The sequence below is a fragment of the Papio anubis genome, chromosome 15, assembly GCF_008728515.1.
Source record: "Papio anubis isolate 15944 chromosome 15, Panubis1.0, whole genome shotgun sequence".
Taxonomy (NCBI): domain Eukaryota; kingdom Metazoa; phylum Chordata; class Mammalia; order Primates; family Cercopithecidae; genus Papio; species Papio anubis.
The window spans coordinates 20,664,650-20,681,438 of NC_044990.1; the positions used below are offsets into that span (position 1 = coordinate 20,664,650).

A 16,789-nucleotide genomic window follows, 5' to 3' on the forward strand; every position below is an offset into this window, starting at 1 on the left:
GAGACTCTAGGGGTGAGTGCTATAAGCACATTGTATTAGTCCATTTTCATATGTCTATGAAGAAATACCTCAGACTGGGTAATTTATAAAGAAAAAAGGGTTTAAAGCCAGGCACAGTGGCTCACTCCTATAATCCCAACAGTTTGGGAGGCTGAGGCAGGTGGATCACTTGAGGTCAGAAGTTCGAGACCAGCCTAGCCAACATGGTGAAACCCTGTCTCTACTAAAAATACAAAAATTTGCTGGCTGTGGTGGTAGGCACCTGCAGTCCCAGCTTCTTGGGAGGCTGAGGCAGGAGGATCACTTGAACCTGAGTGTTGGAAGTTGCAGTGAGCCAAGATCATGCCACTGCACTGCAGCCTGGATGACAGAGTGAGACTCCGTCTCCAAAAAAAGAAAAAATAAAAAGAGGTTTAATAGACTCACAGTTCTACATGTCTGGGGAGGCCTCATAATCATGGCAGCAGGCAAAGGAGGAGCAAAGGCACATCTTACATGGCAGCAGGCAAGAGAGTGTGTGCAAGGGAACTGCCCTTTATAGAGCCATCAGATCTTGTGAGATTTAGTCACTATCACGAGAACAGTACAGAAAAAACTCACCCCCATTATTCAGTTACCTCCCACTGGTCTCTCCCACGACATGTAGGGATTATGGGAGCTACAATGCAAGATGAGATTTGGGTGGGGACACAGCCAAATGACATCACACATCATGTCTGGCATATTGAGTGCTCTGTGCACAGTAACTTTAGATTCTTCCCACATCTTCATCTGGTCACTGATAAAAATGTTGAAAAAGAAAAGAAGGAAAGCAAAGCTCAGTGGTTTCAGGGACTAACTCACATCTTTCCTCCTCTCTACTATTTGCCATCTGCTCCCCTCCCATTCCTTACTCTACTCTTCTAATATTTATTAGATAGCTAGAATGTAAGAGATGTTAGAGACAGAAGAGAAAAGGCATACATCCCCTACTGCTAAATCAACAATCAGAATTAGAATCAAGTCTTATAACTGCAAAATACTGGGCAACTCAGAAGAAAGGGAAGAGAAAATGAATATTTACTCAGCTGTACCCACACAGCTGCATTATTGTACATCTTAGCTTCTTATCCATAGGGTTGTTAGTTTTAGAGTAAATACATCTCTTTTAGATACTACAGACAACTTCTGTGGCCTCTAATTTACAGCGTTTTTTGGAAACCAAAATACACTTCCATGTTCTCATCCTGTGAACCATCCAAATAATCTTATTGTAAAAAGGAAGCAGAGGTTGACTAGGCTTGCTTCTGGTCAACACAGTTTGGCTCCCCATCTGTTTTTAAATTTTGCAGATGAAATCAGGCTTACTTGTCTATTTTCAGAATTTATTCATTGACTATGCAAACATATTCCATTTTTGAGCCTCTTCTGTGGGCCAAGCACTGTTTTAGGCTGGGGATACAAGATGATTATTTGACAGCACTACTTAATTGACTCACAGATTAGTAGGAGGGAGAAATGTGGCCAAAGTGTTGACATGAGGCACACAGTGGACTCTCTAGATACACAGAGGAGGTCAGAGGTAGTGAAGGAGGGCTGCCTGGAAGAAGTGACCTTTCAACCGAGTCTTGAGGGAAGAGTAAGAAAAGGAGTAATTTAAGCATGGGAACCAGCCTAGGAAGAGGCCCAGAGGAGTGTGAGTGCATGCTACTTTCAGGAAATCTCAGAGAGTTTGGGGTGACTGAAAGGTTGGCATAGTGTATGCAAGAGTGTGTGGAATGTAGATGAAGAGGTGAGGAGGAGCCAGATCTTTATTGGGCTGTTCTAGAAGTAGTGTGGAGGGGTTTTTTGGGAAGACAGCAAAGCTGGGGCAAGGTGAACACTGAGGATGCTGTAGAAGTTGTCCCTATAAAAAATGATAGACTAAAGCAGTAGAGACAGAAAGGACAAGTGAGATTAAAGACAGTTTAGGATTTAAATTTGGTGAATGGGCATGAATTAGGAGACAGGCTGACCTTAATGTTCTAATGAGTGGCTGGATGATTGTGGCCTTTGATGGAGTCATAGGGTTCAGGAAGAGGAGTAGGTGTTAGAAGGAAAATGGTGGGTTCCATGTTGGACTTTAGAATTTAAATTACATTAAAAATACCTAGGAGATTCAGTAGGCAATTAGAAATGTTGATCTGAAGTTGATTTATGTCTTTCCCTTTCTCTGAAAATTGGAATAACCTTTATCCATCTCTGTTCTGAAAAATAGCCCGTTCTTCATGATTTCTCAAGGTTGCTGATAGTAGTGCTGAGGTGACATTTGTAAGCCTCTTTGTACCTCAGATATCCATTGTATAATCCTTAAGAATTAAATTATTTTTCTTTACTCTTGGTTCAGTTATATAGGGCTTCGGTCCCTTTTCTTGTTCTACCCTTTCCAGATAGAAAATATTTTTCTATGAAGCTGTCAGAAGCAAAAAAACATTTGAATAGCCCTGCCTTCTTGCTCATCTGCAAGGCTTACATCATTGTCTAGCAATTGAAGGAACTTTTTCTCCTTTCTTGTCCTTGGCCTTAGTGCCTTCCAGAATTTGGTCTTTTCAGGACTATTCTTAGAGGTTCAGATACCAGTGGAGTATGGCACAACAGGCTTGGAGTTAGATAGACATAGATTCCGATCCTGCTCTACAACTGACTAGCTCTGTATACATACCACGTCTCTCTGAGCCTCAATGTCATCATCAATAATATGGAGACAATAAATCATAGCTACATTTAAAGGCCATGGATATTAACTTACATACTGCTTGTGATCACTTTGTGTATCCATGACAAATACGGTAATGCTCTTCCCTAATCTGTGGCATCTGCAGTTTCAATGAATGAAAGAGAAGTTTCTAGTCTTTATATTTGTGATCCCTCTCACTTTCCAAGGGTACTGCAAAATGAAGTGCTGCTATACTTCATTCTTCAAAATAGCACTTCAATGTGTCTCCCTCTGATTTTAAGCCTAACTTTTTATACAAGTTTTTTTATTTCATATTTTTTGTTGCAGTGGGGTCTGGATTTGTAGATCTACCTGTGTCATTCATAATTGAGCAGCCATTAAAAATGTTCTTCCTTACTGATCTTCATATATTTCTTACTTGTTTTATCCTAACACTTCTTTACTTCAAAAAAAAATGAGCAATACTCAGAAAAGTTTTTTATTTATTTGTTTCATTTTTGCTTTTAGGATCTGTGACGCAGCCACAATTCATTGTCTTTTGGAGCAAGAACTGGCCCATGCTGTGAATGCCTGCTCTCATGCCCTGAATAAAGCCAACCCAAGGTGCCCGGAGGTGAGGATCTAATGGTAAATTCTCATTCCACAGATTCTTTTGGGTGTTACACATGTATTTTAATTCGTAAAATATGCCCTGCCCTGCGAAAGAAAGTTATGTTGTCTATATGAGTCTCTACAAACTTGCAGTAAAATTGTGGCCAACTGTTTCTTTATTTTCCTTTTCCTGTTATTTTTTTCATTCCTGCTCTTAAATTCTCTCATTTTTTATGTTTCCACTTTCAATCACTTGTCACCTTTCATCTGCCTTCACTCTTTTTTTAACTTTTCTCGTCCTTTCTTACTCCTTTTACCTTACCTTCTGCCCTGTGCCTTGTTAAAGGGCAAGCCTAGATATCATCAGTGTGCATTTCCTAGAGATGTTCATTCATTTCTGAAGTTGTGCACTGAAATTATTGCTACTTCATTTTGTTTTGCTAAATTGGAAATTGATACTTCTGTAAAATTTTTAATGTAGAAGTTAATAATAGAATTGATAGAATATAACTATTAAAATGTGATACATGGTACAATGCTATAGTGTAGAGAAAACTGATAGCTTTTTTTATTATTATTTGATTGAAGTTACTTAAATTAATATACAACTAAGTACTTGTTCTCAAGATTATAGTCTAAAAAGCAATATGGTTAGTGCTACTGAGAGGAAAAGTTTTATTTGACTGAACTTTTTAATGGACATATGTATATGCTGGTACTAGCATATACATATTCATTAGGTAGGAGATGTGATCCTGAGTGTATTCACTGTAGTTGGTGCATTCTTTTGATTCTATAATATAATAATAATGAGATAGTCATACTAACAAATGTATGAAATTTTGCAATTATAGAATTTTGGTAGATTAAAAAAATGTGTGCTGTGTATTTAAATTATAAGAATAAAATTTACAGTATTTACTGGTAATGAAATCCTATTTTAAAACAGATCACATGTCTTTGATACTCTTCTTTTCTAGAGTCTTACAAGAGACACTGCCACTGAAATAGCCATCAATGTGAAGGCACTGTATAATGAAACGGAATCTTTGCTAGTTGGCAGGGTTCCTTTGGTAAGGAGAAGAATGATTGATAACGTAAGAGTGATTAATTAAATGTCTGGGTCTTACCTTTATTGGGGAACAGGCATTCAGCAGATTCTAAGGCAGAAGCAGCCTTCTGGCTTCCATCCTGAGAGCTCCTCTTCACCTGGCCTTTGTCTTCAAGAAAATATATGGCTGAAGTTAGGACTCATGATTCAGGCTAACAGGAGTGGAGATTTCCCCTCATATATGCCATCCTGTTTTTAGGCAGCCCTGCTCTGTCCCATTCAGCTTCCAGAGACGTGAGCTTTATAAAGTGTCGTAGACATTTCTCAGGTACTTACTATTGCACACAAGTAGAGGAACTCATGGAGTTTGTTCCCTGAATTAACATTTGAATGTGATTGGTATGGTCCTCCAGGTTTGCCTAAAAGAGGACGTTTTCTAGACACAGTGTTTCAAGAACTAAATTTCAAAAACTCTGCCTTGTTTAATCCAGATTGGTCCTGGAAATCAAGTTTAGGCCAAATCTGAATCTCACCACAGTCGACGGATCTCAAGCATAAATGCTGGAAGCTTGTGGATGTCCTGTTAGTTAGCCTTTCTTTACAAATACCTCACCATTTTCAAGTATTCTAGCATCTTGGCTCTTGCCACCACCTAGAGTTCGATTGTGGCTCATTCCCACATGCTGTTACCACTGTGTGGAAGGCCTAATTCATTTGCTGTTTTTTATTCCTTTTTACAATTCTGTTTAATTGGTAGTTGATCTTAAAATATTTCTTTTGACAGTAATTTTCTCTCTTGGTTGGGCAAATCTACACCTAAATAAAAGTGATACTAAGAGTCACAGTATCTGGCACAGCGGGTGAATGAATGGGAGGTGCGTCCCACAGCCTTGCTATTAAGTGCCCGAGCTTAGGGTGTCTGTTTTCGCCTATGGTCCAGAAAAGTGCCACCTTTGGGGCATCCTTTGCTCTTAGAAGAGAAGCTGAGAGACTGCATGAAGGCCATCGCTCTTACTTACCTCCAAAGGAAACTGACAAGAGGTGGGACAAGAGGGACAAGAGGTGGCTGGCTCTACTGTGGCCATGAAGAAAACCTTTTACGAAGAAACATTGGTTGTCTCTTTTGATAAACCAATGGAACCCCTTCTTGGCTTTTTTTGGCACTACTGTTTTTAACCAGAATCTTCTGCTAGTCCTATAGGAAATCCAGTGACCTGTGAAGATCATTTCTTACAACTAAAAGCATAACTTATTCTGTACTTATTTTCTCTACATGAAAAGTACCTGCTGAGTGCTACCTTGCTAATATTTATTATTTGTATTATGTTAATATGGACTGACTTTCCTTCTCCACTTTTAATTTTCTCTCATTGTTAAATATGAATTTTGGTTTAAAATGTGTACTGGTGAATTTTACCAAAACCTTTGACAATAGTGATATCACAATAAGGAGTTGATTATATTTGAGAGCAACTAAGGTTTACTCTATATTTTAGTGCCAGAACGAATTTGTGATAACCATTTTATAAGTTTTATAAGACATATTCTTAGACTAAAAGAAAATTAATGAATTTTAAACACAACAGGGTAGATAATCTCCTTTTTTTTTGAGACAGGGACACACTCTGTCGCAGTGGCGTAATCTCGGCTCACTGCAACCTCAAGTGGTTCCAAGTGATTCTCCCAGCTGCCGATTAGCTGGGACTATAGTTGTGCACCACCACGCGTGGCTTTTTTTTTTTTCTTTTCTTTTCAATAGAGACAGAATTTCACCATGTTGGCCAGGCTGATCTCAAACTCCTGTCTTCAAGTGATCCACCTGTCTCAGCCTCCCAGAGTGCTGGGATTACAGGCATGAAACACCGCGCCCAGCCAAGAATCTCCGTATTTTTAATCACTACTAGAAGTGGTAGATACCGTGAATAACAAGGGGAAACAAACACACAAAACAGTTCATCATAACAGTAATAATTATCTGTGAACTTTTAATTCTAAAATTCTATAATCGTATTTATAAGAACTCTATAATTTTAAAGTAATTTATAAATATATTGGTTAGCTAGCAGAGACCTCAAAAATAATCTAGTTGGCCAGGCTTCGTGGCTCACGCCTGTATTTCCGGCACTTTGGGAGACTGAGGCAGGCGGCTCATTGTAGGCCAGGAGTTTGAGACCAGCCTGGCCAACATGGTGACCCCATCTCTACTAAAAATACAAAAATTAGCCGGGCCTGGTGGTATGCGCCTGTAATCCCAGCTACTTTGGTGGCTGAGGCACGAGAATTGCTTGAACCCAGAAGGCCAAGGTTACAGTGAGCTGAGATTGCGCCATTGCACTTCCAGCCTGGCCAACAGAACAAGACTGTGTCTCAAATAATAATGATCATCATCATCACCTTGTGCTATTTCCAGAGGAAGAAACAAAGTCTTCTGAAGTCAGTTAACCTTCTTTTGGTTACATAGTTAATTACAAGGCCAGGAGTAGAATCCAATCTACTGCCTTCCAGTTCTGTGCAGAGGAATGTTTATTTAATCTTTATTCATTTATTGAACTTGTAAGTGCATTTTAATACCTACTTTCAATAATGCAGATAATAGGTGAGCAGTTAAATTCTCCTTAAAATATCCACACCCAGTTTCAGATGATAAGCCATTGAGCTTTTTGCTTTGCCCCAATTTTTACAACAATTTTTCATCACCAATTTTTCTAAGATTCATGGTTTTTTTCCCTTAAGCTTATTCTTTAAATTTTCAAGGAGATTTTTCTGCAGTTCTTTTTATATGACAAGTTTTTAAACCAGTTTAAAAAGTATTATGTGTTCATGTGGTGACTTTTTTTTTTTTTTTTTTTTTTTTTGAGTCAGAGTCTCTGGCTCTGTCTCCCAGGCTGGAGTGCAGTGGTGCTATCTCTGCGCACTGCAATCATCACTTCCCGGGCTCAAGCAATTATCCTGCCTCAGCCTCCTAAGGAACTGGGATTACAGGCACCCAACACCGTGCCCAGCTAATTTTTGTATTTTTAGTAGAGACAGGGTTTCACCATGTTGGCCAGGTTGGTTTTGAACTCCTGACCTCAAATGATCCACCCGCATCAGCCTCCCAATGCTGGGATTATGGGCGTGAGCTATCATGCCCAGCCTGGTGACCTATTTAAATCAGAAGGATTTTTGGCACAAATAAGTAGAAGAGTAAGACTGCACACTTATGCCACCAGGAAGAATTGGTAGATAAATGCTTGGAAAGCATGGAGGGAGATAGGAAAGAAGACATTTACACGGAAAAAACACCAAAAGAATACTTCTTCTATGAAGTTATTAAAGTTGCACTAGCTACTCATATGATCTTTGGGAAGTAATGATTAGAGTAAATCTATTCAGATTTTTAAAAATGAAGTCAATATAAAAGAATTTGTCCTTAATATTCCTTAATTTAAAAAATACTAGCTTAATAAGGAGTGAGGCCGTTCACTGTCAAAGTACAATGATTTATTCTACTTGAGGCTGGCCACCGAGTCTTGTTTTGTTTCTGGTAAATAGCAGCTGGAATCGCCACATGAAGAGCGGGTATCCAATGCCTTACACTCTGTGGAGGTGGAATTACAGAAATTGACAGAGATTCCTTGGCTTTATTATATCTTACACCCAAATGAGGATGAGGTATGTAAAATTCAGCCTGTTTCTCTAGAAATGTAGACCATATCACTAGAGAATTTGAACTCATCTTTGAAAAAGAGATATTTAGGAAAACATGAATTTTGAATACTGTTTTCAAATGTTCTGCTCTTGAACAAATGAGAGAAGGCATTTATGTGAACAAAGGCATTTTAGGGGAATTGGGACATTTTCAGTAGTACATTATGAACTTTTTTTGAAGAAGTTATCACTGTTCTATAATGTTTAGTGTTTATAACTTATTCCTGTGTTATCCCTATTATCAGAGTAGGTTTTTCTCCTTTTCATATCCCGAAAAAATTATTTTCTTGCTCGATTTGAACAGGAACCTCCTATGGATTGCACCAAAAGAAACAACAGAAGCACCGTATTTCGAATAGTGCCAAAGTTTAAAAAGGAAAAGGTTCAGAAGCAGAAGACAAGTTCACAGCCTGGTAGGTGGTCCATATGGGAAGGGGAACTATAACATTATGAAAAAAGAACTGACTAAAGTGACATCAGGTCATGAAAATGTTCTGGAGCTAGATGGTGGTTGAGCCTTGCGCAATATGATGAACATACTAACTGTCAGTGAATTCTACGCTTTAAAATGGTTAAAATGGGGAATTTCATGCTTTATGAATTTTGCCATAAAAGAATCCTCTCATATCTAAAACACATCTGAATATCACTGGGAATCTCTAGTAAGGAAGCACAAAAAAATGAAGTGGTTGCTAATTTGCTTCTACTTTGTTTAGTGGATGTCAGCATTTCTGTTCAAATGGTTCTTTCTCAACAGCAATTCAAGGCATCAGTGTTTTTAATTTTTCTTCTTTTAAGTACAGTTTTTAGATTACTTTGATAAATGGAACATAGAAACTTTCATTTACTCACTTAACCTGCCGAATATATTTTCCACCTAAAGTTATATATTCCCTTTCTCCTGTTTTGAGGACACTGTTTCAACCCCTCAACAATGACAGTATGCTGTGATACTTGCATTCTCAAGCAGAGATTAAGCCCCCTCTTTGCTGCTATTTCTCGCGTTCCTTTTTCACTTTTCCTTAGAGTTTAAATGTACAAGTATGCTAGTACTAAAGCACCTTCAAATTCTGTTTGTACAATGGTAGCTGCCTTTCATAACCAAATAAGTTTATAAATTCCTCTGAGTGCACTATCTCTTTTAAAAAATGATGTGGCCGGGCGCGGTGGCTCAAGCCTGTAATCCCAGCACTTTGGGAGGCCGAGGCGGGTGGATCACGAGGTCAGGAGATCGAGACTATCCTGGCTAACATGGTGAAACCCCGTCTCTACTGAAAATACAAAAAACTAGCCGGGCGTGGTGGCGGGCGCCTGTAGTCTCAGCTACTTGGGAGGCTGAGGCGGGAGAATGGCGTGAACCCGGGAGGCGGAGCTTGCAGTGAGCCGAGATCAGGCCACTGCACTCCAGCCTGGGAGCACAGCGAGACTCCGTCTCAAAAAAAAAAAAAAAAAAAAAAAAAATGATGTAAAGCCTTATTTTTGATATTCATAAAGCAGCTATTGAAAGCCATTTAAAAACCAAATACAGCAAATAAGTAGGCTTTTATTAAGCTAATCAGTGTTGAATAAAATGTATAAGCAAATGATACACACCAAAAAATAACATAATCCAACTAATCTGAGAGAGCAGTGCTATGGAATTTTTAAATGACATTAAATTGGGATTTAACAGCACATTGATTGCCATTATTATCAGTAGTAGGAGAATCAATCAAGACTACACTTGAAATCAGCAAGACCTTAAGCAGAAAAGTTTGTGTAAAATTGAATACTCCGTATTAGATTTTAAATTGTAATTAGCATTTGTAGCTCATTTCAGTCTATAGCCATTTTCATACAGAGTCTGAAGGAAATCATCAGAGCTTATTTAGAGCTTGCACCATTGATCCTAATGATGTGAAATACATTTTGTATGCATATTGTATAGGTTGGGTGGCTTTAATGAGGAAATCGGACTAAAGCTAAGCATGGGTGCACGGCAGCAGATGGTTTTGTATAGTCGGATCGTTGTGTTGATAGTGTATAACTTGCATGGGAAAAAGTGGAACTACGGTTTTGATGAAACACCACCTTTAACCTTTCTTTTGCTAGCACTGCCGCTGCACTCTGTTTTGCATCTTCTTTGGCCAACCCTTGCTTTGTAATGCATTGAGCATGTAGAAATTAAGGGGGTTTTGCTCTTAACTTTGGTAGTTCAGAAATGGGGCACAGAGGAAGTTGCTGCTTGGCTGGATCTGCTCAATTTGGGAGAGTACAAAGATATCTTCATCCGTCATGACATCAGAGGGGCTGAACTTTTGCATCTGGAAAGGCGAGATCTTAAGGTATTTCCTTTGTGCTCTTCTGTTCTTGAAAATTTTATTGCAAAATGGAATCCTTTCTCCTGTGCCTCGTCTGATATGTGCTTTTAGCTTCGCTTATGTTATGCAAATGTGTAGTAATCTAACATTCACCGTCCTGTGGTCTGAGTTTCTTGTATGCTTTTTAACAAGCATGTCAGCAGTATTTTCCTGGCAGAATCACTCTATTATAGCTAAAGCTTAGCATGAACTTAGTAATTTTTCTCTGCATCCAGTGATATGACTGTTCCTGTGCTAATATTTCCAAATGGATCATGTTTCCATCAGCTCATTTTATTGCATCAGCATGGAAGGTGATAATTTGGCTGAAAATGACTAAAATCTAATATATGGTTAACAACTAAAAATTAATTCAAAATACCAATAACAAAGCCTTTCTAATATATGGAATGAGAAGAGAGACTTACAGCAATGACTACTTAGAGTCTTACAATTTGTTGTGTTTTTAAATCAGCCTTTTTTAGGTCACATGAATAACCAGACTGAGAAATTCAAATTTCCTTTCTATGACATATTGTTAAAATTCTATTATTCTCGAAACGAATTTTTTTTCTTTAGTAAATGAGGTAAAAATTTTGCCTAGCTTTTGCTAGAAAACAGCTCAGAGCCTATTGGTTATTTATGACAAGAGAGAAAATTATTCCTTCACCATCTGTAGCATTTCCCTTTTATTCTTTGGGTGAAGTCTCAGTAGTGGTGGAAACAGCTGAATGAAGTAGGCTCTCTGGCCAAGGTTTAGAAGTAGGATTTTGTCATGTTGTATTTTCTTACCACATACTGCCATTTTAAATTTCCAGTAAGTAGTAACATTTGTTGGAGTGATTCCTTTCCTCTAGACCAAGTTCTAAAATGCATTAAATTTTATCATAATACAGAGAATTCCTAACAAATTAATGAACTGTTGCACCTTTATCTACAAATATGTTAGCAAGAATCTTTGAACAGATAATAGGTAGTATAAAGATCTTTATTAGACAGATTCACAAAGAGTTTTAGCACATCAAAAGGTGAGCACCACTTATACCTAAACAACTTTAGCCATAATAAAATAAAGTAATTAATTAATTACCTTAATTGAGAGTCCTAAATCTGGAACATAGCAAAATATGTAATATTAGAGTTCATAAAGCAAAAGTTGGCTTCCAAGCTTGAAATGAGTCCACAAAAAAGTAAATGTAGGGGGGATCATGATAGCCAACATGTTTGTGTAACTTCTGATATCCTTGGCAGATACCAATATTTATTAATGACTGTTTAATATATTATGCTAGCTTCTCTGCATGATACCTGCCCTCTAGAAGCATGCATCGCATTTGCTGTGAATAAGCACACATTCAAGGAAAAGACTGTGTGTATGTATAAAAAATATACATACATAATTGCATATATGCATACATGTTATATATATACATACAAACCTATAGAAATATACAGGTAGGCACACAATGATTGAAGCAGAATGAATGTGTAGAATGGAAGAACATACACTAAGGCAAAGTTAGAAGAGAATAGAAAGGAGATGGTTAAGAATTATGTTAGAAAACATTCTTTTGCTTTTCATGGGACTTTTTTGTTCTGTTTTGTTTTTATTTTTAATGCAAATTACATTCTCTCTCTTAAAACTTTTAGAAATTTGTATTGATATGGATTTTAAAAACTGTATTGGGTCTGAAACAAGATGTCGGGGGGTGGATGAGAAAAGGAGCATTTCACAGAAAGAGTCTTCTATAGCACAAAACCATAAAGCTAGAGAAGAGCTCCCCTTACTCTCTGCGGTTGTAGCTGTCAGCAGCGCCAAGTCTTTCGGACCGAAGCCTCTAAATGCTGGTGAGGGATCACTCACTCCTTAGGTACTCCATTGCTTCCGGTACTACTTGTGAATATGTCAGTGGCATATAGGTTCTCTCTCAGCCCTGCCTGACCTGATTTGTGAACTTTTGGATTACAGCACCAACAGGCTGCTTGGTACTCAGGTATTATACAGGGATATCAATCTCTATTTTTGCTTTTTAAAAATTAATTTATTTTTATTTATACAAAAATATGTGGGTACAGCTGGGCACAGTGGCTCACACCTGTAATCCCAGCACTTTGGGAGGCTGAGGCGGGTGGATCACGAGGTCAGGAGATCGAGATCATCCTGGCTAACACAATGAAACCCCATCTCTACTAAAACTACAAAAAAACTAGCCAAGTATGGTGGCACCCTCCTGTAGTCTCAGCTACTCAGGAGGCTGAGGCAGGAGACTTGCTTGAACCCGGAAGGCAGAGGTTGCAGTGAAATGCGATCATGCCACTGCACTCCAGTCTGGGCGACAGAGCAAGACTCTGTCTCCAAAAATGAATATATTCATATGGATACAAGTGCAATTTTATTACCTTCATGGTGGTTAAGTCAGGGCTTTTAGGGAATCCATTGCCTGAATAACATATATTGTACCCGATAAGCAATTTCTTATCCACTCCCTCCTACTCCCTTACCGTTCCAAGTCTCCATTGTCTATCATTCCACTAGGTCCATGTATATACCTATTTAACACCCACTAATGAGTGAGAACATGCAATGTTTGTCTTCCATGTCTTCTTGTTTCATTTAAGATAATGACCTCAAGTTCCATCCAAGTTGCTGCAAAAGACATGTTTTCATTCTTTTTAAAAAAATTCTTTTCTATGGCTGAATAATATTCCAGTGTATATATGTGCCACATTATCTTTATGCAGTCATCCATTGATGGAAACTTAAGTTAGAGATTTTCAGTCTTAACACGTCCAAAAGCAACTCTTGAGCTCCTGTTGCACTCCTGTTCTGCCCCTTCTCCAGCGCTCTGCATTTTATAATCAGACCTCTGGCCCTTCAGGCAGTCTAGGCAGAGAAATGAGGGTCATACTTAGCACCTTCCTCTTTTTTGTCAGTCTTCTCCTAACCCATCAAGCCCATCACCAAGTCATATTGATTCTAATCTCCATTCACTTCTCTTTATCTCCTGTCCACAATCCTGCTCCATGCTACTGTCCAGTTTTGCTTGCGTAGGGTCAATAGCTTCCTAACTGGTCTTTCCACTGTCGCTCTTTGTCTTTGCAGTCCATTATCCACATTGCAAACAGAGTGTTATTTTAGCATTATCAATCAGGTGTACACTTTTCTGCTTAAAACTTTTTAGTAGCTGCCCATTTCTAGGGAATAAAAACCCACATCTTTTTGCAGGCCTACAAGGTCCTGCCTATGTATTCGACCTCCTGTGAAGTCTCTGGCTCCTCCCTGGGCCTTATTTCAGTTGCTTAAAAATACTACACTTTTTCTCACCTTAGGGATGTACTCTCTTTTGCTGTGCTTCTTCCCCTACCCTTCACCTGGTTAACTCCTGCTCAGAGATTAGCTCAAGTGTTACTCCCATATCACCAAAACAACTAGACGTAGCGACATGACAGTCTAAAGTTGGGAAAAGGAATATATATATATATATATATATATATATAGAGAGAGAGAGAGAGAGAGAGAGAGAGAAAGAGACTCATTCTGTCACCCAGGATGAAGTGCAGTAATGCAATCATGGCTTACTGCAGCCTTAGCCTCCTGGGCTCAGGTGATCCTCCCACCTCACCTCCTGAATAGCTAGGACTACAGGTGCATGCCACCACACCCAACTAATTTCTTTTATTTTTTGTAGAGACAGGGTCTTGCTATGTTGTCCAGGCTGGTCTTGAACTCCTGGCTTCAAGTGATCAGCCTGTCTTGGCTTCCCAAAATGCTGGGATTCCCGGTGTGAGCCACCATGCCCAGCCAGGAAAGTATTTCCAATGTGCTTTAGCAGATAAGGAAACAAACTGATTGCATCATTTTCTCTGCTAGAACACAGTAGGAGAAAGAAGAGACACCAAAGAGAATGGTAAACATATGGTGAGGGTTTTTTGTTTTTTCTATTTGGAAAGTTGTGTATGTATGGCTGGAAGGATAACTGAATATGTACAAAGCATGCTTTGTCAAAATTTGGACTGTTTATCCAAGGAAAGAGAAAGCTACTCATATGATAAAAATTGGCCAGGCATGGTGACTCATCTCTGTAATCCCAGCACTTTGGGAGGCCAAGGCAGGTGGAGCATGAGGTCAAGAGTTCAAGACCAGCCTGGCCAACATGGTGAAACCCCATCTCTACTGAAAATACAAAATTAGCTGGACGTGGTGGTGCATGCCTGTAGTCCCAGCTACTCAGGAGGCTGAGGCAGGAGGATCACTTGAACCCAGGAGGCAGAGGTTGCAGTGAGCCGAGATCATGCCACTGCACTCCAGCCTGAGTGAGAGAGTGAGACTCTGTCTCAAAAAAACAAAAAAAGAATATGGTAAATATTCATATATAATGATATGTGATAAAAATAAAGATATAACAAATGTCACAGCATAGCTTTATTACAGCCTATACCCTAGAAGGCATAAAAATATTGAACTCAAACTAAAACGTCAAAAGCAATTACAACAAAAGCCAAAATTGACAAGTGGGATCTAATTAAAGAGCTTCTGCACAGCAAAAGAAACTATCATCAGAGCGAACAGACAACCTACAGATTGGGAGAAAATTTTTGCAGTCTATCCATCTGAACAAAGGTCTCATATCCAAAATCTACAAGGAACTTAAACAAATTTACAAGAAAAAACAGCCCTCATTAAAAAGTGAGCAAAGGACATGAACAGACGTTTCTCAAAAGAAGACATGCGGCCAATAAACATATGAAAAAAAAGGTCAACATCAGTGATTATTAGAGAAGTGCAAATCAAAACCACAATGAGATACCATCTCACACTAGTCAGAATGGCAATTATTAAAAAGTCAAGAAGCAACAGATGCTGGTGAGGCTGTGGAGAAATAGGAACGCTTTTACACTGTTGGTGGGAATGTAAATTAGTTCAATCATTACAAAAAACAGTGGGCAATTCCTCAAAGACCTAGAACCAGAAATATCATTTGACCCAGCAATCCCATTACTGGGTATATACCCACAGGAATATAAATCATTCTATTTTAAAGATACAGGCACACATATGTTCGTTGCAGCACTATTCACAATAGCAAAGACATGGAATCAACCCAAATGCCCATCAATGGTAGACTGGATAGGCCGGGCACGGTAGCTTATCCCTGTAATCCCAGCACTTTGGGAGGCCAAGGCAGGTGGATCACGAGGTCAGGTGTTCGAGATCAGCCTGGGTAACATAGTGAAACCCCGTCTCTACTAAAAATAGAAAAAAAATTAGCCGGGCATGGTGGCAGGCACCTATAATCCCAGGTACTTGGAAGGCTGAGGCAGGAGAATCGTTTGAACCTGGGAAGCGGAGGTTGCAGTGAGCCGAGATCACGCCATTGCACTCCAGCCTGGGCAACAGTGTGAGACTCTGTCTCAAAAAAAAAAAAAAAAAAATTGTAGACTGGAGCAAGAAAATGTGGTATATATACACCATGGAATACTATGCAGTCATAAAAAGGAACTGGATCATGTCCTTTGCAGAAACATGGATGGAGCTGGAAGTCATTATCCTCAGTAAACTAACACAGGAACAGAAAACCAAACACCACATGTTCTTATAAGTGGGAGCTCAACAATGAGAACACATAGATACAGGGAGGGGAACAACATACACTGGGGCCTATTGGGAGCACAGAGGGAGGGGAGAACATCAGGATAAATAGCTAATGCATGTGGGGCTTACTACCTAGGTGAAGGGATGGTAGGTGCCGCAAACCAGCATGGCACACTTTTACCTATGTAACAAACCTGCACCTCCGGCACATGTATCCTGGAACTTAAAATTAAATAAAATTAATTTTTTAAAAAGTATAGCTAGTAATTTATTGTAACTCTATGGAAAACATTCTTCTCATTTTATACCCAAATAGTAATTCTAAGTAGATTCTACCTCCCCCAAAGAAGATTTAGTCTTGAGAATACAACGTATTTATGGCCTAAAATAAAATATTTAATATTTAAATATATTTTGTAATTGGATACCTATGTTTTCACAAAGAGGTAAAGATATTTAAATATTCCACTCAAAAAATCTAAATGTGACTGTAAATGCATGTACATTTCAAATTTAGGTAGCAAGCATTTGTATGGCCTTGCTTTTAAGCTTGATACTTTAGCAGATATTCAGTAAATGTATAGTAGCCTTAGGACTAATTTTGGATGCCCTGTGTCATAGGAGAAGATATTTTTCTGAGTCAGTTAAATATCTATGAAATATCTTGAAATTATCTCGTTTGACAATAGCATTGGCTATGAAAACAGTATTTTCCAGAAGGATTCATTACTGCTGAAGAACTCCAAGAGTTCTTAAAGGGGAAAGGGGAGAAAGAGAGAGACAAGGACAGAAGACTTAAACCAGTTTGATCATCTCATTTAAAAGTTGAA

The 16,789-nt window shown here is 38.7% G+C and overlaps 1 protein-coding gene across 12 annotated transcripts in view; it reads left to right on the forward strand.

Moving 5' to 3' along the window:
- DGKH (diacylglycerol kinase eta) overlaps positions 1-16,789 on the forward strand; it is a 216,246-nt gene that overhangs the window by 184,436 nt on the left and 15,021 nt on the right. For 9 of the 12 annotated variants that reach the window (XM_021929569.2, XM_031655798.1, XM_031655797.1 and 6 more), the window contains 5 exons: positions 3,203-3,308; positions 4,267-4,359; positions 7,872-7,991; positions 8,332-8,440; positions 10,221-10,351. In XM_021929569.2, coding sequence (XP_021785261.2) covers positions 3,203-3,308; positions 4,267-4,359; positions 7,872-7,991; positions 8,332-8,440; positions 10,221-10,351 — 559 coding nt within the window. Of the gene's footprint in view, positions 1-3,202; positions 3,323-4,266; positions 4,360-7,871; positions 7,992-8,331; positions 8,441-10,220; positions 10,352-16,789 lie in introns of those variants that run through there. The other 3 variants (XM_031655799.1, XM_009191844.2, XM_031655806.1) reach the window with 2 other exon arrangements.